The sequence below is a fragment of the Plectropomus leopardus genome, chromosome 4, assembly GCF_008729295.1.
Source record: "Plectropomus leopardus isolate mb chromosome 4, YSFRI_Pleo_2.0, whole genome shotgun sequence".
NCBI lineage: Eukaryota > Metazoa > Chordata > Actinopteri > Perciformes > Serranidae > Plectropomus > Plectropomus leopardus.
In genome coordinates, this window is record NC_056466.1 from 38,095,882 (window position 1) to 38,119,093 (window position 23,212).

The window sequence follows — 23,212 nt, forward strand, 5'->3', positions numbered from 1 at the left end:
AAAGACAAGACTGAAATTATTCTCTTCGCCAATAAAAAAAAAAAAAATTAAAAAAGGAGGCCTGGCACTTAGGTCCTACCTTGACTCCAAAGGACTTAAGACTAAAACCTATGTCAAAAAACTGTTAAAAGCCTGGGGGTGCGGGGCCTCTGCCTCCTCGGTGTGGGGGGATGCTCTGGGGGGTTGGAGGGTTGGTGGCCCTTGGGCCCTGCCTGGGCTGCCTCGCTGGTGCGAGTGGGTCTGGGGCTTTGGGGCCTGGTGGCCTGGGGCCCGTGCTGTCGCCGTGCACATGCGGGGGGGGGCCGGGCCCGGGCAGGCACGGCCCCCCCCTGGGGGGGCAGGTCGGTGCCTGCTGTGGCGTCTCGGGACAGGCGTGCCCCCGGGTGCTCCGAGGGATGGGGATGGGGGGGGGGGGGGCATGTTGGGTGTCTGGGGGTGGGGGGCCCCCTGCTTGGTCGGGCTGGCCGCCCAGGCGTGGGTGGGTCCATGATGTCCCGACTCCGGGCCCCTGGCTGGGGGCTTGCCGTGCACGGGGGGTCGGTGGCTCCCTTGGATGTTCGGGTGCGGCCCCTGGGCCGGTAGGCCTGACTCCCTGTTGGCCAGGTGGGGACAGTGATGGGGGTAAGTTTCAGGGCCAGTCAGGAAGCTGGCCACATGGGGACAGCCCCCACTTTACCTCCTTGTTGACCCCCTATCGCATTACATCCCACCTCATAAGACACTAGGGCCTTGAGGGGCGGGGCCAGTGGGGCCAGTGGGTGGGGGGTGGGGCTGCTTTATGGCGGCCTGGCCCTCCTCCCTGCTCTGGTCATTGCACCGCCCCTTAATTTTAATTGCACAGGAGACACTGAGGGCATGGGGGGCGGGTGGGGCATTTTGGGAGACTCCGCCGTCTGCCAGCGGTGGGGCGCCCACGCCCTGGCCATTCCCCCCCAATTTTAAATTGCACCGTAGTCACTCACACATCTCGTAACAAATATCTAAATACACACACCTTCACATGCATACACCCTGCATCCATGTTGGACAGGGGGTCGGCAGGGGCGGGGTGGGGATCTCCCACTGCCTCTGTCCCTGGCCCTGCAGGGCTGGACGGGGGGTCTGTGGTCTGGGGGAGTGGCGTCAGTTCTGCTGCGGGGGTGTCGCCGGTGGCTCCGGGAGGGTGGTCGGTCTCTCTGGGCTGGGTGGTTGCTTAGGCCCTGCTGCTGTGTGGCGGTTGCCCTGCCGGGGGTTTGGGTAGCTCTGGGATGGTCTGGACACTGTCTGTGCCTGTGGAGGGTTTGGCTTCTGGCTGGGCTGGGGGCCTGCTCTCCCCGGTCTCCCTGGGGTTTCGCCCCTGGCTGGGGTGGGGGTGGGGGTCTCTTGTGTCTTCCCCTCCCCTCTGTGTCCCCCAAGCTCTCTCTTTTCTCTCTCCCTATCCACTCTAACGTTGTGCTGTCCGGTAGCCTTGCCAATAAATCTCAGTACGGACTGCAACAGGAGGAAGTATGTCAGACTCCTCCTTTGCAGAGCAAATCTGTTATGGCACCTCAAGGCATCCAGACCTCTCATACTGCATGCCTAAGCTGCCGAACAGTACAGGTTAAAAAAAAAAAAAAAGAAAAGAAAAGCTTACTGTTTACTGTGGCTTTCTGTTACATATAGAATTGATTTCAAGGCCTTACTCATTGTCTACTAGTTACTCAGTGGTCTGGGTCCAACATATATTTCAGATATGCTTGCTGAATTCAAGCCAGGTAGGGCCCTCATATCTACAGAGACTGCTCAGGTAAGGGTGCCCCATGTTAAAACCATGTGTGGTGAAGGAGCTTATGTCGCTATGCTGCCTGCTGCTGGAATTTGCTCGCCTTGGACATAAGATATGGATGTGGCACTACCTGTTGACAGTAGGTGGCGCTATCATGACTAGTAAATATTGTCATAGAGATGTGTTCACGGCAGAACCCTAAAAAAGCCTATGAAGTTTCAGGCAGATCAGACTATGTACACCACAGTTGCAACGTCCTGTTTCTTGCGAAAATTGTACACCAGATAAAACCTTAAAAGTTTTGCATGAACCACTGATAACTTTCAATCAGGAAGGTCTTAGGATCATACAGACAAAATTTCAAGTGGATCCAATTGTGTAATTCAAGTTGATAAAACTGTAAAAAAAAAAAAAAAAAAAAAAAAGTTATTTCCTGTGGCCACTAGGTGGTGCTATCACAACTAGTGAAAACTGTCATACAGATGTGTTCAGGGCGGGACCCTAATAAAACCTATGAAGTTTCAGGCAGATCGAACAATGTACACAAGAGTTGCAGCAATTTCCTGTTGTATGGCGAGACATAAAAACTGCATGCCACATAACGGGAAAGCTATAAAAGTTTTGTGCAGACCTGTAATAACTTTTCATCACCAAGGGGTTGAGAATGGACACATCAATTCTGAAGTCAATCGGATGAATCCTGTAGGACAAGATGGCAAAAATATGAGGCCCGTAATCGCCAAATATCAGCACAAAATTAAAAATGGCCGACTTCCTGTTGGGTTTGGGGGGTGGGTTCAGACCTCCAAAAATGCAATTCTTGGGAGAGAAAAATAATAATAATTAAAGCTGCAAGCAGCGATGAACGGGCCCTCGCACCCCCACGCAAGTCAAGGCTACTGTAGGGACTTTGAGTGATGCAATCATCCATTTCAGTGAAACTTGGAAATAGTATGTAGAGACTTTGAACCCTTGAGGGAGATATTAAACATGGTAAATTACTTCCTTTGGACACACAAAGTCTGTGGCATCTTGGTCTACATTATTTGTCGAACAAAACATGTTAACTTCATGAAAATCAAAGGATAGCTGTGGTATGAGGCATCCTTCCTGTTGACATTAGGTGGCTCAAGGAGTATCATATTAAAGGACATGCTGATGTGTTAAGGGCTGCAGCCTGACCACAACTGTGAAATCTGGGGCCAATTGGTCGATGTAAAGTGAAGTTACAACAACTTCCCTTTTGGCAGCCACCACTGGGTCTATATGAATATCTATATCTATGTCTATGAAAACCTATACTTTAGAGGGAGACATCATTAAGCTTTTTAAAGTTTTGTCAACAGATATGAAGTCAATCGTATACAGTCTGTAGGAGCATTCCATCAAAGAAGAAAGCATGTGATTTCCATGACATTTCATGTTGCCAGTAGGGGGCGCTAAAAGTAATGGTATTGGTTGTCATGTAGATGTATTCTAGGCAAGAAAGTCATCAAACATATGGAGTTTGGTGAAGATTGGACCATGTCCCTCAGAGTTATAAACTACTTCCTGGTTAATGGTGAAACATGGAAATGATTGGAACAGTAACAACCACACAATGTGACGAAAACTCATAAATGTAAAAACTTTTGACATCACAGGCCTTCTGAGAGGATTTTTATATTTTGAAGTCAATCACATGAAATCTGTAGCAGAAGATTAAAAAATTGCAAGCCCTGAAAATGGCCAAAAATACACCAAAATTGCACATTCAATTCAAAATGTCTGACTTCCTGTTGGGTTTAGGGTATGGGTCTAAGAGGCTTTTTTGTAGGTCTTGGGCTGCTACACATTCTTCCCAAGTTTTGTAGCTCTAGGTGAAATGTACTGCAGGGGCTGCTTTATTGAAATTTGTAGGGGGTGCTACAGAGCCATTTTGGCACATCAGTGCAAAAAATAAATCCTATCAAATATCACATTTTAGGACTTCTGATGTGTGTGCTAAGTTTGGCGTGTTTTGGTGCATGTCTTGCCTCCCAAAAAGTGCTTCCAGTTTTATGGCGAATAATGCGTAACTTTGGCAACAGCGTTTGATGAAAATGCAAACATGTAATATCTGTGCATCATGAAGGTTTTTACATTATTCTAATTGGATATGAGGTCAATTAAGTCCTCCTGCTAGAGGGGAAAGATCAAAGATTAAAAAAAAGTAATTTCCTGCTAGCAATAGGTGGCACTATGACTAAGATTCAAATTTGCATTGCAGATTACTTCAGGCCTGGACTCCTATCAAATCTGTGAAATTTTGTAAAGATCTGACCATTGAGGGCGAAGTTACAACAGTTTTTGATGTCATGTAAAAACATCAAAATTGTCCACCCGACTTCAGTAACGCCTTTCAACGCAAACTCTCAATATTCATTTTCAAGCATCATCAACGTCTTAAAGATTTTTTGAGACCATTTTGAGATCAATCCGGTCAACCTGCTAGGAGCTGGACATGTTACTGTAAAACTTTGCCTTTCTTGTGCCAATAGGTGGTGCTCTCATTATCGCTTAAAATTGTCATATAGATGTGTTCAGGGCAGGACTCCTATCAAACGTGTGAAGTTTGGGTCATATTGGACCATTGACAGCAGAGTTACATACCACTTCCTGTTACTTTCTGGTTCTTGGCAGAACATTCAAATTAGATGCCTCATACAGATCACACGGTGTGATGAAAACTCATGATTTGAATAACTTTTGCTGTCAAAGGTCTTATGAAGGAAGCCATAACATTTGAAGTCAATCTGATGAAAGCTTTAGGACAAGTTCTGAAGATTACGACCCCTGAAAATGGCCAAAAATAGACCAAAATTACAACTTCAAATCAAAATGGCTGACTTCCTGTTGGCTTTACAGTATACCCCCAAGAGACCTATCTGTAGGTATTGGGGTGTTGCATAGGCCTCCAAAGTTTCACAGCTCTAGGTAAAATGTGCTGCGGGGGCTGCTTCACTGAAAATCAGTAGGGGGCGCAGCTGATACATTTTCCCCCACCCACGCGCAAGACCATTAAAATATCAAATTTTACTATAATCAGACCTGATACAGTAAGTCTGCAAAGTTTCATGACATTTTGAATATGTTTAAAGCCCTCAAAAAAGGCAATTCATTTGAAAGAATAAAAATAATAATCAGCCTTATAAAAATAATAATAACAATAACTTCAGTTTCTCCCTAATTAAAGCTGAAAGCAGCAATGAACGGGCCCTCGCACCCCCACACAACTCAGGGTTACTGACGTGACTGCCCCGATCTTTAATTGTAGTGAAAGTTAGATGCATGCAGAAAGTCTGGACCATTGAGTGAGATACTTCACATGGTGTAGTACTTCCCAAAACCACTAGGTGGCGCAGGAGACAAAACAAAATCTAAGTCATACTGGTCTATGTCATGTGCAGACCAAACCTTGTAAATTGCATGTGAATCACATGATGATATTGTTGCACGGCATACTTCTTGATGGCAGTAGGTGGTGCATTGAGTATCACATGTTGATGTGTTCAGGGCTGCAACCTGTTCACGCCTGTACAATTTGGGGCCAATCGTTTATTGCAAACTGATGTGACAGAAGCTTCCTGTTTGGTGGTGAACACTGCATTGCCACATCAACAACGTTCATTGAAAACATATGATCTTCACAAGGAGACATCACGAAGGTCTTACAGTAGCCTGTGTTACCAAGTTTGAGTTGAATGTGGTCAACCTTTAGGGGATGCAACTAAAAATATAAATCATGTAAATTCCTGTTTCCAGTAAGTGGCGGTATGCCGATAAATCAAGTGAGCCATGCAGATGTGTTATACTCTGTACTCTTATCAAGCATGAGAAGTTTTGGGCAGATCGGATGATGTTTGGCTGTGTTACAACAACTTCCTGTTTCTTGGTGAAACATCAAAGTTGGAAATCAAGCCACGCCCACATGGTGTGACAAAAACTCAGTTTTTTAAATCAGTTGTTATGTCACAGGTAGAAACCACATCTGAAGTCAATTGGGTCAAATCTGTAGGAGATATACATCAAAGAAGAACACGTGATTTTCATGTCATTTTCTTTGGCCAGTAGGAGGCGCTATAAGAAATGGTAATGCTTATCATGTCGATGTGTTCAGGGTGGGACTGTCATCCAACATGTGAGGTTTGGTGAAGACTGGACCATGTCCCTCAGAGTTATAAATTACTTCCTGGTTCATAGTGAGACATGGAAATGTTTGGCCAAGTAACCAACCAGCGGCTTTTCCCCATTTGCTTAACATTGGGAAAGAGCCCTCCTTAAATCACTGGATAATTTTAGACAAGACAAGTTAACTTTTCAGAACTCATTTTTTAAAAGCCATTATTAAAAACATTAAGTCCTAAAGACGTAAAATGCACCATTTTCCGGATAAAGATTTGGAATTCAGTATTGCTCCAGACATAAAATGAACCCGCATAGGACCCGCAGGACTCTACCGTGTAAACACGCATGTAACTCTTGGAGTCTGTGACACAACACAGGCTTCGTGCCAGCCGTAGTAATGGATTTTTTAAAATCATAATTCATAATTTTTACCATTTTACAACATATCCATACGCTGTTGGCGGTAAAGCCTTTAATATGGACGTCTTACTGTGTCTGTATGAGAGACCGTGTATGCAGTCTACTGTCTGTATTCAAACTACCAGTTATCAGGAAGCTGCACGGAGCACTAGTGACAGTTACTAAACAGTACTGAACGTAGTATTTACTTAAAGTTGAGCTGTGTGGGGTAATATTACAAGGCACCACCTTTTATTATATTTTTGTGTGCACAACACATTTTGGTTCTGTTAATTTAATTTCTCCGGCCGTGATTACGATATGATTCCCTGATAAGCTGTATATATATTTGTGTGTGTGTATGTGTGTGTAGAGAGATAAATATACCATTATCTGACTATCATGTAAATATTAAAACTGACAGCACTGCTGTCGTTATACCGCAAATTAGCTGCTGTTGCTAATAAGCTAAGCTACTACGAGAGGAATGAGCACTGTTCGCTTCAAGCACTCGACTCCGGTAACTTGTGTGAGTGAGCCAGTGAGTCAGAGTCAATGCTTGGGTACACTTGGCCGCACTCCGGCGCGTTCAGCTGTCATTAATCACTTCTAAGCATGCTCTATGGGCCAGTAGATCCGGGGTATTTAACACTTTTCTAAACCCGGGAAAAGAGTTTTCTCTGCTTCATGCGGCACTGAGCAGCTCTCAGGAATGAACTAGGCCCTGCCCCCATGGCTGTATCAAGATTTATAATAGATCCATGCCATTAAAGCCCACACGGTGTGGTGAAAACTCACAAATCTAATAACTTTTGATGTCATAGGCCTTCTGAGAGGATGTTTAAATTTTGAAGTCAAACGGATAAAATCTGTAGGACTAGTTCGAAAAGTTATGACCCCTCTGAAAGGCCAAAAATGCACCAAAATTGCACTTTCAATTCAAAATGGCCGACTTTCCCGTTTGGTCGTCTTGAGGTGTTGCTCGGGCCCTAATAATAATTCCTTCAGTTTCAAGAGGGTCCTTGCACCGTTGGGTGCTCAGGCCCTAATAATAATAATAATAATAATAATAATTAAAGCTGCAAGCAGCAATGAACGGGCCCTCACACCCCAACGCATGTAGGGGTTCCTTAAAAACTCTATCTGACACAGTCGCTTACCTCTGTGAAAGTTAGATAATGCACGCAGAGTTTTCTCCCTGGAGTGAAAAATGTCACATGGCATAATATTTCCAGTGGCCAGTAGGTGGCCATGGAGGGGACATAATTTCCATGTCATCTTGGTGAACATCATTTATAGAACAAACCATGTAAATTTCATGTAAATCAAACGATAACTGTGTTACATGGTATACTTCCTGTTACCAGTAGGTGGCCCATTGAGTCCCATGGTTAACTTATATGTTGATGTGTTCAAGGCTGCCACCTGATCACACCCATACAATTTGGGGAAAATCGGTTAATACAAAGTAAAGTTACATTAGCTTTCTGTTTGGCTGCAAAAACAGTATTGCCACGGCAACAGCGTTCATTGAAAACATATGATCTTCACAAGGAGGAATCATGAAGGTCTTAAAGCAGCTTTTGTTACCAAGTTTGAGCTGAATGTGGTAATCCTGTAAGGGGATGCACCTAAAAACATAAATCATGTAACTTCCTGTTTCCAGTAGGTGGCGGTATGTCGATAAGTCAAATAAGCAATGCAGATGTGCTCAGGTCAGGACTCCCATCAAGCATGAGGGTAAATCTTTTATTTCTGTGAAATTCGGAACAAGTAGGCAGAGAGTTTTGGTCCTTCAGTTAGATATTTCATATGCAGTAATACATCCTGTGGCCAGTAGGTGGCACTAGAGACCAGACAAAATGTACATTATCTTGGTCTACATCATCTGTAGACCAAACCATGTAAATGTCATGTAAATTAAAGTATAGTTGTGTTAAGAGGCTTACTTCTTTTTTCCAGTTGGTGTCGCTGGGATTATCCAATTTGATATGTTGATGTGCTTAGGGCTGCACCTTGATCACACCTGTAAAGTTTGGGGCCAATCGGTTGATGCAAAGTGAAGTTACAAAAGCCTCCTGTTTGGCAGTGAAGACCATGTTGCCATGGCAACAATGTTCATGAAAAAGCTCTTAAATAACAAGCAGGAATCATCAAGGTCTCAAAGTTTTTCTTACCAAGTTTGAGATTAATATGGTCAACCTGTAAGGAGGTGCACATCAAAATATAAAACATTTAACTCCCTGTCTCCAGTAGGTGGCGCTATGATCATAACTAAATAGAGCAATGCAGATGTGTTCAGGTCATCAAGGTGACACCATGTCTTAAGGCGTCACTGACCACATCTTAAGTCAATTGGGTGAAATCTGTAGGAGATATTCATCAAAGAAGAACCCATCTCATTTTCATGCCATTAGCTGTTGCCAGTAGGTGGCGCTATAAGAAATTGTAAGGGTTATCATGTAGATGTGTTTAAGATGGGACTGTTATCAAACATGTGACGTTTGGTGCAGACTGAACCATGTCCCTCAGAGTTATTAACTACTTCCTGTTTAGTTCCTGGTTCATGGCGAGACATGGAAATGTTTGGCCCAATAACGGCCAAACAGTGTGATGAAAACTCATGATTTTAATAACTTTTGATAACTAAGTCCTTCTGAGAAGATGTTTTAATTTTGAAGTGAATCAGATGAAATCTGTAGAAGATGGAAAAAAAACGCGACCCCGAAAATGGCCAAAAGCACACCATGTCGACTGACATTTTACCTTTGATTGGTCGATCTATCCTTAATTATTATGGATAAACATATCAGGGAACAGTTCACCCCTAATATGTTTGCATTTTCAACATGTTGTATAGAACAGAGTGACAGAGAACAGAGTTTTTTTGTCTCGTCATGAGTCAACTACTAAAAATGTAATACACTTTAAAAAGTTACAAGTAATCCAAGACTGTTTCTGCTGTTTCCACTGACGTAATTGGTCAGTGGCCACAATGCACTGTTTGGTGTGTGTCTAACCTGTGATGGTGTCTAACCTGTGATGGTGTCTAACCTGTGATGGTGTCAGTAAGGTCCTGGTCATGGGTCTTCCTTAGCAGCCTGATCAGAGCAGGCACTCCATCACAGTTCTTGATAGCGATCTTGTTGTCATGATCTTTGCCATAGGAGATGTTCTTTAGTGCTCCACAGGCTGCATAGTGAACCTATAACAATGACACAGTCACAGCTTATTGTAACAATAGTCAGAGTATCATTTAAAGCTGGGGAGGGGAAACTCCGGCCTCCGGGCCATGTACGACCCACAAGACCATACAACAAGGTATAAGGTACAAGGCAGATTTATTGTCATTTTTCTTGAATGTGGTTTAAGAAGAAATTAAATTGAAGTTGATCCTAAATCCTGCTACATCTTTTTGGCGTTAAGGGAGGGGTTGAGGAGTCTTGCAGCCTGGGGAAAGAAGCTGCTTTGTAGTTTGGTGGTTCGGCAGCAGATACTTCTGTATCTTTTTCCAGGTGGCAGCAGGGTGAACAGACTGTGGCTTGAGTGGCTCTGTCTTTGAGTATCCTTTGGGCTCTGTGCAGACACCTCATTTCACCGAGGTCACTGATGCTCTGTAGATGGGAACCAGTGATGTTCTGGGCAGTTTTAGTCACCCGCTGTAGTGCCTTCCTGTCCTGGACCGCGCACAAACCATGCCAGTTCGTGATGTATGCTTTCTATTGCTCCTCTGTAGAAGTTAACCAGCATCTTGCTCTGGAATTTAGCCTTGCTAAGTTTCTGTAGGAAGTAGAGCCTTTTCTGTGCTTTTTTTCACTAAGATAGGTTCTCCATCCATCCATCCATCCATTTTCTTCCGCTTATCCGGGGTCGGGTCGTGGGGGCAGCAGCCTAAGCAGGGAAACCCAGACTTCCCTCTCCCCGGCCACTTCGTCCAGCTCTTCCCAGGGGACCCCGAGGCGTTCCCAGGCCAGCTGTGAGACGTAGTCTCTCCAGCTTGTCCTGGGTCTTCCCCGGGGCCTCCTACCGGTGGGACGTGCCCTGAACACCTCACCAGGGAGGCGTCCTGGAGGCATCCTAATTAGATGCCCGAGCCACCTCATCTGGCTCTTCTCAACGCGGAGGAGCAGCGGCTGTACTCTAAGCTCCTCCCGGATGACCAAGCTTCTCACCCTATCTCTAAGGGAGAGCCCAGCCACCCTACGGAGGAAACTCATTTCGGCCGCTTGTACCCGCGATCTTGTCCTTTCGGTCACTACCCAAAGCTCGTGACCATAGGTGAGGGTAGGAACGAAGATCGACCGGTAAATCGAGAGCTTTGCCTTTCGGCTCAGCTCCCTCTTCACCACAACAGACCGGTGCAGAGTCTGCATTACTGCAGACGCTGCACCGATCCGCCTGTCGATCTCCCGTTCCATCCTTCCCTCTCTCGTGAACAATACCCCGAGGTACTTAAACTCCTCCACTTGGGGCAGGACTTCGTCCCCGATTCCGGCTGAGAACCATGGTCTCGGATTTGGAGGTGCTGATTCTCATCAGGTTCTCAGTGATGGTAATTCCAAGGAACTTATAGCTGTTCACCTGCTCCACCTCAGCTCAACTGACATAGACAAGGGTGTGTGTCTTTGCATCCTTCTTTCTAAAATCAACAGTCATGTATATGCATATACAGTGCTGTAAAAAAGTATTTGCCCCCTTACCGATTTCTTACTTTTTTGCACCTTTGTCGCTCTTATCCATTTCAGATCAAGCAAACTTAAATATAAGTTTATAGATAAGAAAAGATAAGATAACTCACAAGTAAACACAAAATGCAGTTTTAAGTGCCAATTTTATTTATTAAGGGAAAAAAGCCATCTGAACCGCCATGGCCCATGTGAAAAAGTAACTGCCCCCTACACCTAATAACTGGTTGAACCACCCTTAGCAACAACAACTGCAGTCAAGCATTTGCGATAACTGGCAGAGTCTTTCACATCGCTGTGGAGGAATTTTGGCCCACTCTTCTTTGCAGAATTGTTTTAAATCAGCCACACTGGAGGGTTTCTGAGCATGAACCACCTTTTTAAGGTCATGCCACAGCATCTCAATTGGGTTCAGGTCTGGACTTTGACTAGGCCACTCCAAAACCCTCATTTTGTTTTTTTTAAGCCATTCAGAAGTGGACTTGCTGGTGTGCTTTGGATCATTGTCCTGCTGCAGAACCAGAAGTGCCCTTCAGCTTAAGGTCACAAACTGATGGCCGGACATTCTCCTTCAGGATTTGTTGGTAGACAGCAGAGTTCATGGTTCCTTCAATCACAGCAAGTCGTTCAGGTGCTGAAGCAGCAAAGCAGCCCCAAACCATGACACTACCACCACCATGTTTCACTGTTGGCATGATCTTTTTATCAAATGCTGTGTTCATTTTATTCGCATGTAACAGGATGCACTCCTTCCAAAAGTTTAACTTTTGTTCCATCAGTCCACAGAATATTTTCCCAAAAGCTTTGAGGATCATCGGGATGTTTTTTCGCAAAAGTGAGACGAGCCTTTATGTTCTTTTTTGTCAGCAGTGGCTTTCGCCTTGGAACTCTGCCATGCATGCCATTTTTTCCTAGTCTCTTTCTTATGGTTGAGTCATGAACACTGACCTTTACTGAGGCAAGTGAGGCCTGCAGTTGTTTAGATGTTGTTCTGGGTTCCTTTATGCCCTCTTGGATCAGTCGTCGCTGTGCTCTTGGGGTAATTTTTGTAGGGTCGGCCACTCCTGGGAAGGTTCACCACTGTACCATGCTTTCTCCATTTGTGGATAATGGCTCTCACTGTGGTTCGCTGGAGTCCCAAAGATTTAGAAATGGCTTTGTAACCATATCCAGACTGAGACATATCAATTACTTTTCTTCTGATCTGCTCCTGAATTTCTTTGGATCGCAGCATGATGTCTTGGGTTCAATATGGCCTACTTCACCCTGTCAGACAGGTTCTATTTAAGTGATCTCTTGATTTTAAAGGTCTGGCAGCAATCAGGCCTGGGTGTGGCTATGAAATTGAACTCAGCTTTCCACGATAATATGATTAATCACAATTACCTCATCATTTAACAAGGGGGGCAATTACTTTTTCACACAGGATCATGTGGGTTTGGATAGTATTTTTCTCTTAACAAATAAAATGATCACAGAAAAACTGCATTTTATGTTTACTTGGGTTATCTTTGTTTAATGTTTAAATTTGTTTGATGATCTGAAACAGTTGAGTTTAACACACAAAAAAGTAAGAAATCGGTAAGGGGGCAAATACTTTTTTACAGCACTGTATACACATATGTGCGCACACACCCATACACACATATATAAATACATAATGTTATATATATATACACATACATACATACATATATATACATATACACACACATACACACACACACATATATATATATTCTCAAAAATCCATTAATGTTTTGTTATTTAGCACAAATGTTGACCTACAGAATTGACCAAGAAAGTATTAGTGCCCAGTCTCAAGTTCACCTTGTCTCAGGCCAATAAGATGTCTCACCGTTATTTAGGAAATACACCTACAACAGTCCTGTCATAACATAGTACAGGATGAACAGAAAGTCATGGAGAAAATCAGCAAACGTACCTCTTTGTTTGGATTGTCAAGCATACAGACCAAAGCTGGGATGCCTTTCAGTCGACGCACATCAGACTTCACCTGGAAAGTAAAATAATAGGCATATACATTAGCGGTGATGTGGATGGGGTCCAGGAAAAGTCCAGTTTACAGATTTTAATCAGTCCTGCAAATCTATACTATGTCAACATCAATCAGATCAAAAGTAAATTAAATAAGTAAAAGATGCAATGATGTACAAACAAATTCAATCCAAACATTAACCCTCTGAGCCGGCAACTAAAATTTGTTCCACTTATGTAAGTTGTCCTAATTCTGAAACCATTGTCTGATGACCTTACTTTTTTCACCAGTGAAAGCTGCCCTCTGTGCTGTGCAGAGGGATGATCTGATGCATTGTAGCTCTTTTAGAAGCCTCTCTATCCAGCCCTGGAATTCGGGTGTTTTTACGGGACCTTGTTCAATAAATCCATAATGATAGATCCGATACTGGGTGTCTTCCATCCATATTTTATCCATATTTTGATGATAAAAGTACATTAGCATCAAAACTAACCCCAATATTGGTTTCCCATAGTTCCTTTGGAGAGCTCAGAGGTTTGTTTTGGTCTTGTCCACCAAGCGAAAGACAGTCCAATGCTTTGTATCCACTTACGTGTGCCTCACATCATCTGAAGCAAACTGCACTGCAATTAGCCTAATCCTACTGTATCTATCGCTCTGTGCTATTGGTAGCGCTTCGTGTATTAGAATAAACTCTGGTAGCCCCTATAATAATAATAATAATGAGAAAAGGGTAAATCAGGAGACTAGGAGTCTAACAAGCAGCGGGGCCTCATACGGATGTAAACTTTGTGTTCACTGCAGCCAGAGCAGGCAGGAGAATCGGGCCCCTCTCTGGAAGTGTCCGGAGTGTGATGGCCCTCTACATAATCACTGATAGGAGCTGCTTTTCAGAATGGCACAGATAATGGGATACAAAACACAACTACAAAAAAAACCACAAAAAACAAAAAAAAAACAATTGGACTGTTTTTGGAAAAGTGTGTCCATTTTTTGAACTATAATAGTTACAACATTTATGTTTTCACTTTCTGATTCCCAACACTTGGGAGAAAAAAGCTTGCAAAAAGGCTTGCACATAATATTTTTGTGTGATTTATCACTAAAGATCTGTAAAATTAAATTTCTGTCTTGCTTTTTCTTTTGTCTTTATGGTCTCATAACTATATGTACATTCAAGGGACATCACTGCAGCCTAAATATTCTGATAGTCCAGGTTGTCCTGAAAAAAAGATGTATATAGCTTGATTATTCATTAAGGGACTAAGGTTTTACGTGCATTATTACAAAAAAAGTCTAGGCAAACAAGAACTAGGTAAGAACAGCTTAGGGCTCAGAGGGTTAAGGGAGCAAAGCAAAATGCTGGACACGGGACAGTACAATGAAAGACCCTCAGTGAAGAAGATGAAAAAACACCTTGGCTATGCAATTCATTTAGGAAGTTCCACCTTGACAGTTTAGCGCACATTAAGTGCTAAAAACTGCACCCAATAAACCTGGAGGTACTTGCTCTTAAAATCTTAACACTGTCTTTATTTAGAATTATAAGTTGAATGTTATAATAACGAGGAGCTCTTGTCTGTAAGGTTTGACTGAAATAGTTTCAGTCATACCAGATAGGAGCTTTTCAGTCGGCCTTGGCGAAACCTCATCAGCAGTGGCCCCACTTGCTTGTGGGGTTCCTCAAGGCTCTATTTTGGGCTCTGTCCTATTTTCACTGTATATGCTGCCTTTGGTTTCCATTATTAATAAACACAACATTCCTTTTCATTGCTTAGCCAATTATGTACAGATTTATCTATACAATAGATCTGCAGGTTTATTTAAAAAACTGGAAAAGATTATGTACAGCCTTTGCAAAAATGTTAATTTGACAAAACTTAGATGAGTCAACATTTTTTTTTCAATCTACATGAAAGTAAGAGAGATCATCATCTTTAGCAACCCTAGTTATTGGATGACTCTGTTGATTTTCTTGGCCCTTTAGCATCTCACAGTTGACCATTTATTAAAAATCTTGGTGTGATTTTTGACAGTCAAATTGTCAAAAGTGTTTTCCAGCTAAGAGCTTGAGCCAAGGTAAAGGCTTGCAAAACCGCAGTCTTGACACTGCAGGGCTTTTTTTCACAAATTCATTCTTTTGTGGAGGTCCGCTACAATTTTGGCACTTTGATTTTCAATTTTTGGAGCTGGATCTTGGGAAATATTTACATACTGTGTGGTTGTTCAAAGAACCACACTTTTGTAGCACAGAGCCTACTCTGGACTAAGACGAAGCAACGCCAGCAGAAGTGCAAGTGAAACTTAACATTTCATTTGGCCTCATGCAGGAAGCTGTTTAAAACAAAGTTTCTCTCATCTGTGCTGGTATCTACAATTTGTTCTTATTTTGTAAGTACCCACTGATATGCGGGATTTGCCGGTGTTTTCTAACTTTTGGTCTTTTCTTATGCAAGACAAATTTTTATGAGAGACAGAATATTCATACTTAGCTAATAGAAAAACCTCTTGATTTGACTGGATGCAAATTATTCTTCAGGCCAATTGTTTGACAACTTAAGTTACTTGTTACTTTACAAATTAAGAATTTTGCTAAAAAGAGAAAAAAAAAAATTGGCAAATATTTTGTTATTCCTTAATCATTTTTCGTGCTAAAACATTTCATGCTTTTCAAATATGAGGATTTGATGCTTTTCTTATGAATTCTTTTTAATTAATTGAATTTATTTAAAACTTTCAACATTAAGTACTTAAACTTTTAATACTTAAAATTCATTTTCCTGATTGTACTTACAAATTTTAATTTAAGTAACGTCTTATGCAGGACTTTAGTAATAAAGTTTTTTTACAGTGTAGTTTTGATACTTAGGTAGGTCCTAAATACTTCCTCCACCACTGCTGCTGCTGTAATGCCAGTGCTGACACTGAAAAAAATCACGAAAAAAGTTGATACAGGGAAAGTGCTGTGGCCTAATGGTGTGGATGACAGAAAAGAATACAGTCTTAAGACTTGTGCAGCTTGCACGACGTCATCTTGCTCACTACAGAGATACAGTACATTGTTCACCAAACTGTTAAGAGGGCCTTTATCGAAGACGACAACAAAAGAGGAAAACTCTTCTGCTGAACTTTGTGAATTTCGGTCCCTAACTGCAATTGCAGCATTACAGGTGCTGCCAAAACTGTCAAAAAGGGAGAAAAGAGCTGTCTGCCTTCAGCTGGGTTGCAGCAAAAAGGGTGCCAGTCCTATAAATGTGAGAGAACGCCGATGTGGTTGTTAATAGTCTCCTTTTCCCTGCCGTTAAATGTTTTCATGTAGTGTTTTATCGCCAGCTAGACTTACAAATGCCACTGTCTACAGGACTCCATATATATATGAATGCAGCTCTATGAAGTTTGGGAAAGTTGAAAAAATGTGACCCGCCACCAGAAAACCAGCAAGAACTCAGCCCAGCACAAGTTGTGTAAACAAAGAAAAATTGTTGTTTTTTTTTAATTCGTGATTTTCGTTATTTTGCAGAATATGCAAGTTGAAATCACGAAGTAGCCATTCCATGCTTCAAATACCAGTATTGGGGGCCCTAAAACCAAAACCTTTGTATTTGAATTTGGGTTATTTTAGAGGAAAAGTCGGTTCCTAGTTGGGGGTGAGGTGATACCCCAGTAAACTAGCATACTGGCTTTCTTTGGCTATTCATGTGCTTTCGTTCCTTTATTCGGCCAATCAGCTGCACGTTAAAGACAAACCACATGGCTATTTAAGCAGCCGCTCCTGCATTTAAAGTAGGCTAGTAACTGTTACTGCTACTTCTGGAAGCTGTGTGTGTTTTCATCACTGAATTAAGTCGCGCAGGAAAAACACATTGCAGAAGAACTAAATTGGGGCTGTTACAGTACAACATACGGATGGATTATTTAGTGGCCGAAAGAGAGTGGCAGGACATGGTAATAAATGGACACATTGAGGCGAACAGGTGTACAGTAGTAAATTCTGAGATGATTACATCCATCAAGAAGCCTGCGACGAAAAGAAAGCACCCCCAAACTTGTTGTCTGATCGGAGGCAATGAAGTCTGCTTTTCAGTTTCGTGTGCGGTGAGTTTTCATTAACATCCAAGTTATCTACGTTACGTTAGTGTTCATTTGAAGTCACATACAGGGATTACAAACTGTTTTTCATGCTAGAAGCTATCTTTCAATAATCCACTGTGAGTTTCATAAATGTCCAAGTTATCTAGCTAGCTATTGTCATTTTAAAATGTAATGATACGCACATCGAAACTGTGAGCATCTGCTATTAATTTGAATAACACACCAACCTGATAATGTGCTTGAATAATGTGTAAATAACACACCCATGGGTACATGAATGACTGTCCTGTGGGCTAACAGATGTCACTGATAGCTAGACCGGTAGGGGGTTGGATTTATGTAAATGTGATGCAGATGAGCAGCCACTGTTACCTGGCTCCCCAGGCAGGTGAGTATCTTTCAGAAACTTTAAGGCTGGATTTCTCACAAAACTAGTTTGAGGAGTGCCTACATTCAAATAGCCACATCTTCATCAAATATTTTCAGATTTCCATGTGTTAGACATCATTGGAAAGCTTAGACACTACACTTTCAGAATCTGTACACAACTGTCAATGACTAATGTCAAAATGCCCCTCTGGTGACTTGTTCCTGGTTTTTCCATGGCTGGACACTAATATTCATAGATTCTTTTTAGATCCATAACTCATAAACAGAGTTGTAACGCTATGAGATTTTCATGGAACAATAATTGTTTCAGAAAATATCACAGTATCATAATATTAGACAATTATTATTATTGCTATTATACTTTACAATGACCCTTTAAGGAATGAAAACAGGGAAAGAAAAAAGAAAAAGCTTGTTAGGATGTGGGGCCTAACTTAATGTCCATTGCAAACTGTGTGACAGTAGGTTAAGCTGGATTGGGAAATGTCTTTGCAGTGCTGGCTTGACCGTAAATAATTACATGAGGAAATAGATAAACATTAAAAACCTGGTTGAAAAATAGCATGTAACTAACGGGCTGTATAATAATGATTTATAACTTAGCTTACATGTTAGCAGAACTATATCATGTCAAAATGAACTACTAATAGAAAGGAAAAACATTAAATGACAAACATAAAAGCTACTTTGCAGACTACTCTTGCCTTTACCTCAAACTTACCCACTCACTTATGTCAGCACCGCGATCCAGGGAAGTTTAAAATGTGTCTCTTTATGGGATCAAATTGGGGTCAGTGTGTGTGTATAAATCAGAGGTGACTGAACAGACAGACACAATTTTTGCAAACTGGAAATCTATCGCAAAGGACAATACCCTATTCCTTCCTCCATCCAAAGTTATATCACACGGCTGATTTTAATTTTAATTTTTTCCCATCATGGGATGAAAGGTGTTTGCCTTGCATGTGTATGCAGTGCAAACTGACAAGTCTGGCAGGCAGTCTGAGAGGAGAAGAGATGGGCCTGCACAGGTGAGGTTCTGCGACCGGTGGCATTTTTTTTCGCAATACTGTAGAAAAGCAAATGTACATGGTGCAATAATCGTCAATTTACATACCATGGTATACTGCAACCCTACTCACAAGTAAATTATTAAAACACCAACAATGGTTCTTTCAAACTCTAGTATAGTAGACACTGAGCTCCAAAATAATTTTCATCAACATGAGACGCCTTCCGAGTTGGATAAGTAACATTTCTCTCTGTGTGCAGCCCAAGGAGAGAGGAGTGCTCAGGGACTGTCTACAAAGTGCAACACCAAAAAAGATACAGCAAAAATATTAAATATCTTCACTTTTATCCAGTGTAGTGTGCCCAGAATTACTCCTTACATCAATGGTTTAGCTGTAGGTTGCATATTTTGGGGGATTTTTGATTGAACAATATGCATAACTTTATTTTTCAACAGTGTACTCTTATCAGAATCACGATACACACAGTTATTGCAATTCCACATGCACATGTACATGATCAGGAGGGTACCGCCTTATTTTGAACTCTCATCATTTTTCCACTTTTGATGAAACTGGATGCATTCCCATGAAAACTGCACACTCTGCTGTTCATGGATGGGTCTAAAAGTCTGCTTCCACTCGTTTCTGCTTTAGCTGTTCCCTGATGTAATAATCTTGTTAAGTCTGATCGATCCAACCATAAACTGACTAGCTAATCGACTGATCAACTACCTCAGCTAATTGCTTTTAATTAGAATCTATTACAAGCTACATGACAGTGGATAGGAGCTCCAGTTATGCCTTAAAAATACATGCTTGCATCACTTACTTTATCATTCCTATAGGTGAGATGCTGCAGGTATGCAGCTGCATTGCTTCGGACGGGGTCCAGCCTATAGTTCAGCATGGCGATAACCTCTGGCAGCTCTGGTTGACGCCAACCACCAGGGCCGGGTCCTTTCCTTAGAGTGCTGTCCAATGAAGCCATGCTACCTCTTTCGCCGTGGGCTAGCGGTGCTCCTCCTCCCCAATAGTACATGTCCCCTGGACCACTCATGTCGCCATCCAAGGTTCCCTCGTAACTTCTGAGGAGGGAGGAGCAGAATGTTTATGAATGTTCACACTTTTTGACAAACTTCCATCTGTATAAACAGAAAGCAGAGAAAGTAAGTGTGGATAAAACAGTTTTTCCAGTAGTTGATAATGAGAGCAATGATTTGAAAACAAAAATAGTATACATTAAAGCTGCAAGCAGCAATGAACAGGCCCTCGCACCCCCACACAAGTCAAGGCTACTGCAGGGACTCTGAGTGATGCAATCATCCATTTCAGTGAAACTTGGAAAAAGTATGTAGAGACTTTGGACCCTTGAGGGAGACATTTCACATGGTGAATTACTTCCTTTGGACACACAAAATCTGTGGCTTCTCGGTCCACATCATTTGTCGAACAACTTCATGAAAATCAAAGTATAGTTGTAGTACGAGCTGTCCTTCCTGTTGACAGTGGGTGGCTCAGTAAGCATCATATTAAATGACATGTTGATGTGTTAAGGGCTGCAGCCTGACCCCAACTGTGAAATCTGGGGCCAATTGGTCGATGTAAAGTGAGGTTACAACAACTTCCTTTTTGGTGGCCACCACTGGGTCTCCATGGCAACAGCGTTCATGGAAAACCTATACTTCAGAGGGCGGCATCATTAAGGTCTTAAGGGTTTTGTCACCAGATTTAAAGTCAATCGTATATATATATATATTGCATTCCATCAAAGAAGAAAGCATGTAATTTCCATGACATTTTATGTTGCCAATAGAGGGCGCTAAAAGTAATGGAAATGGTTGTCATGTAGATGTGTTCAGTGTACAGTCATCAAACGTGAAGTTTGGTGAAGATTGGACCATGTCCCTGAAAGTTTTTAACTACTTCCTGGTTAATGGTGAGAAATGGAAATGATTGAAATAGAAACAACCACAGGATGTGATGAAAACTCATAAATGTAATAACTTTTGACATCACAGGCTTTCTGAGAGGATTTTTAAATTTTGAAGTCAATCACATGAAATCTGTAGCAGAAGATCGAAAAATTGCAAGCCCTGAAAATGGCCAAAAATACTCCAAAATTGCACATTCAATTCAAAATGTCTGACTTCCTGTTGGGTGTAGGGTATGGGTCCAAGAAGATTTTTTGTAGGTCTTGGGCTGTTACACGTCTTTCAAGTTTTGTAGCTCCAGGTGAAATGTACTGCAGGGGCTGCTTTATTGAAATCTGTAGGAGAGTGCTACAGAGCCATTTTGGCACATCAGTGCAAAAAATAAATCCTATCAAATATCACATTTTAGGACTTCTGATGTGTGTGCTAAGTTTGGTGAGTTTTGGTGCATGCCTTGCCTCTCAAAAAGTGCTTCCAGTTTTATGGCGAATAATGCGCAACTTTGGCAACAGCGTTTGATGAAAACTCAAAAGCCTCATTTCTGTGCATCATGAAGGTTTTTACATTATTCTAATTGGATATGAGGTCAGTTAAGTTAACCTGCTAAAGGTGGAAAATCAAAGAGTAAAAAAAGTAACTTCCTGCTACTAATAGGTGGCGCTACGAGTAAGATTCCAAATTGCACTGCAGATGTCTTCAGGCCTGAACTCATCAAATTCTGTGAAATTTTGTAAAGATCTGACCATCTGGGGCGAAGTTACAACAGTTTTTGATGTCATATCGAAACATCAAAATTGTCCGCCTGACTTCAGCAACGCCTTTCAATGAAAACTCTGTGTGAAACAATGAAACAATGAAAAGCATCATCAACGTCTTAAAGATTTTTTGAGACCATTTTGAGATCAATCCGGTCAACCTGCTAGGAGCTGGACATCTTACTGTAAAACTTTGCCTTTCTTGTGCCAATAGGTGGCGCTCTCATTATCACTTACAATTGTCATATAGATGTGTTCAGGACGGGACTCCTATCAAATGTGAAGTTTGGGTCACATTGAGCCATTTACAGCAGAGTTACATACCACTTCCTGTTTACTTCCTGGTTCATGGCAGAACATGCAAATTAGATGCCTCATACAGATCACACGGTGTGATGAAAACTCATGATTTGAATAACTTTTGCTGTCAAAGGTCTTATGAAGGTAGACATAACATTTGAAGTCAATCTGATGAAAGCTCTAAGACAAGTTCTCAAGATTACAACCCCTGAAAATGGCCAAAAATACAGCAAAATTACAACTTCAAATCAAAATAGCTGACTTCCTGTTGGTTTTACGGTATGGCCCCAAGATACTTTTTTGTAGGTACTGGGGTGTTGCACAGGCCTCCAAAGTTTCACACCTCTAGGTAGAACGTGCTGCGGGGGCTGCTTTGTTGAAAATCAGTAGGGGCCACAACTCATACATTTACTCCCACCCACGCACGAAACCATTAAAATATCAAATTTTTCAACAGGCCTGATAAGTCTGCAAAGTTTCATGGCTTTTTGAATATATTAAAGCCCTCAAAAAGGCAATTCATTTGAGAGAAATATAATAAGAAGATGAAGAAGAAGAGGAGGAAGAAGAATTCTTTCAGTTTCAAGAGGGTCCTCGCACCGTTCCGTCCTCGCATCGTTTGGCGCTCGGGCCCTAATAATAAGAATTCCTCCAGTTTTATTAGGATCCTCGCACCACTTTGGTGCTCAGGCCCTAATAATAATAATAATTTCTTCAGTTTCAAGAGGGTCCTCGCACCGTTCAGTGCTCAGGCCCTAATAAGAATTTCTTCAGTTTAAAGAGGGTCCTCGCACCGTTCAGTGCTCAGGCCCTTATTAGGACATTTTGACAGGTGCCTGCTCCTGCGGCAAGTACTAAGTAAATATGTAGTAAAAGTATTAATAACAGTAGCCATATCACTGAGGTACATCAGCTGCACGCTGTGTGTCTCTACTACATAGAGCAGGTACTTTATGCTTCAAGTACCATATACTGCAAGAAATAAAACCTACCGGTACTGTCTACTACATTTATTGCCAACTACAGTTACAACATACTGCTTGTACCGCAGATGCACACAACTCACACATGCCCATCTTTGTGTTTGGATTACCAATTAATATGCAACAAACAGCTAGAAACTTGGGAGTGGTTTTCGATCACAATCTAAATTTCAGTCAGTACACATAGGGTGTCATTCAGTCCTGCTATTTACAAATCATTACAGGATGCAAGGCGTGAGGCTTAACTGCGTGTGACGATGCCAGCCGGCTCCTCAGAGTGGGTGGGGTCTTAACTGTGTGTGACGATGCCAGCCGGCTCCTCAGAGTGGGTGGTCTTCTAATCAGAAGATAGGCAGATGCTAGTGTGAGAGACGGAATGCTAGCGTGAGACGTCGCGAGATTTGTGCGTGATTCAACATGGCGGCGCCCTTCTGAATGTAAACAGCTCAGCTCAACCCCCAACGTCAGCTTATACAAGCCCAATAATTCAGTTAAACTTACTGTTACACGTTCTCCCCATTCTGCAATAAATCTGTCTGATAAATCCTGGACGAAGAGACCGTGGAAAGCCTGCAGGATTACGTTGACGAGTGCTATTACAGACTCGTCATGGGGAAGGCAACCGACACGCCGACTTCCTCCTCAAAGAGAAGCCGCTCGGAGAAGTCTCCAAGTGCCACCTCGTCGCCCGAAAGAGACTACGGAGACATCCCAGACTCGATAGATACAAAGCTAAGCAGCTTTGACGCCCGCCTGGCTCTGGTGGAAGTCC

At 42.2% G+C, this 23,212-nt stretch overlaps 1 protein-coding gene across 6 annotated transcripts in view; it reads right to left on the reverse strand.

Annotated features, from left to right (window-relative positions):
- The window catches only part of ctnnd1 (catenin (cadherin-associated protein), delta 1), a 99,633-nt gene that overhangs the window by 43,144 nt on the left and 33,277 nt on the right, over positions 1-23,212 (reverse strand). For all 6 annotated transcript variants that reach the window (XM_042485096.1, XM_042485093.1, XM_042485094.1 and 3 more), the window contains 3 exons: positions 19,301-19,556; positions 12,923-12,994; positions 9,347-9,497 (listed from right to left, as the gene is read on the reverse strand). In XM_042485096.1, coding sequence (XP_042341030.1) covers positions 9,347-9,497; positions 12,923-12,994; positions 19,301-19,556 — 479 coding nt within the window. The remainder of the gene's footprint in view (positions 1-9,346; positions 9,498-12,922; positions 12,995-19,300; positions 19,557-23,212) is intronic.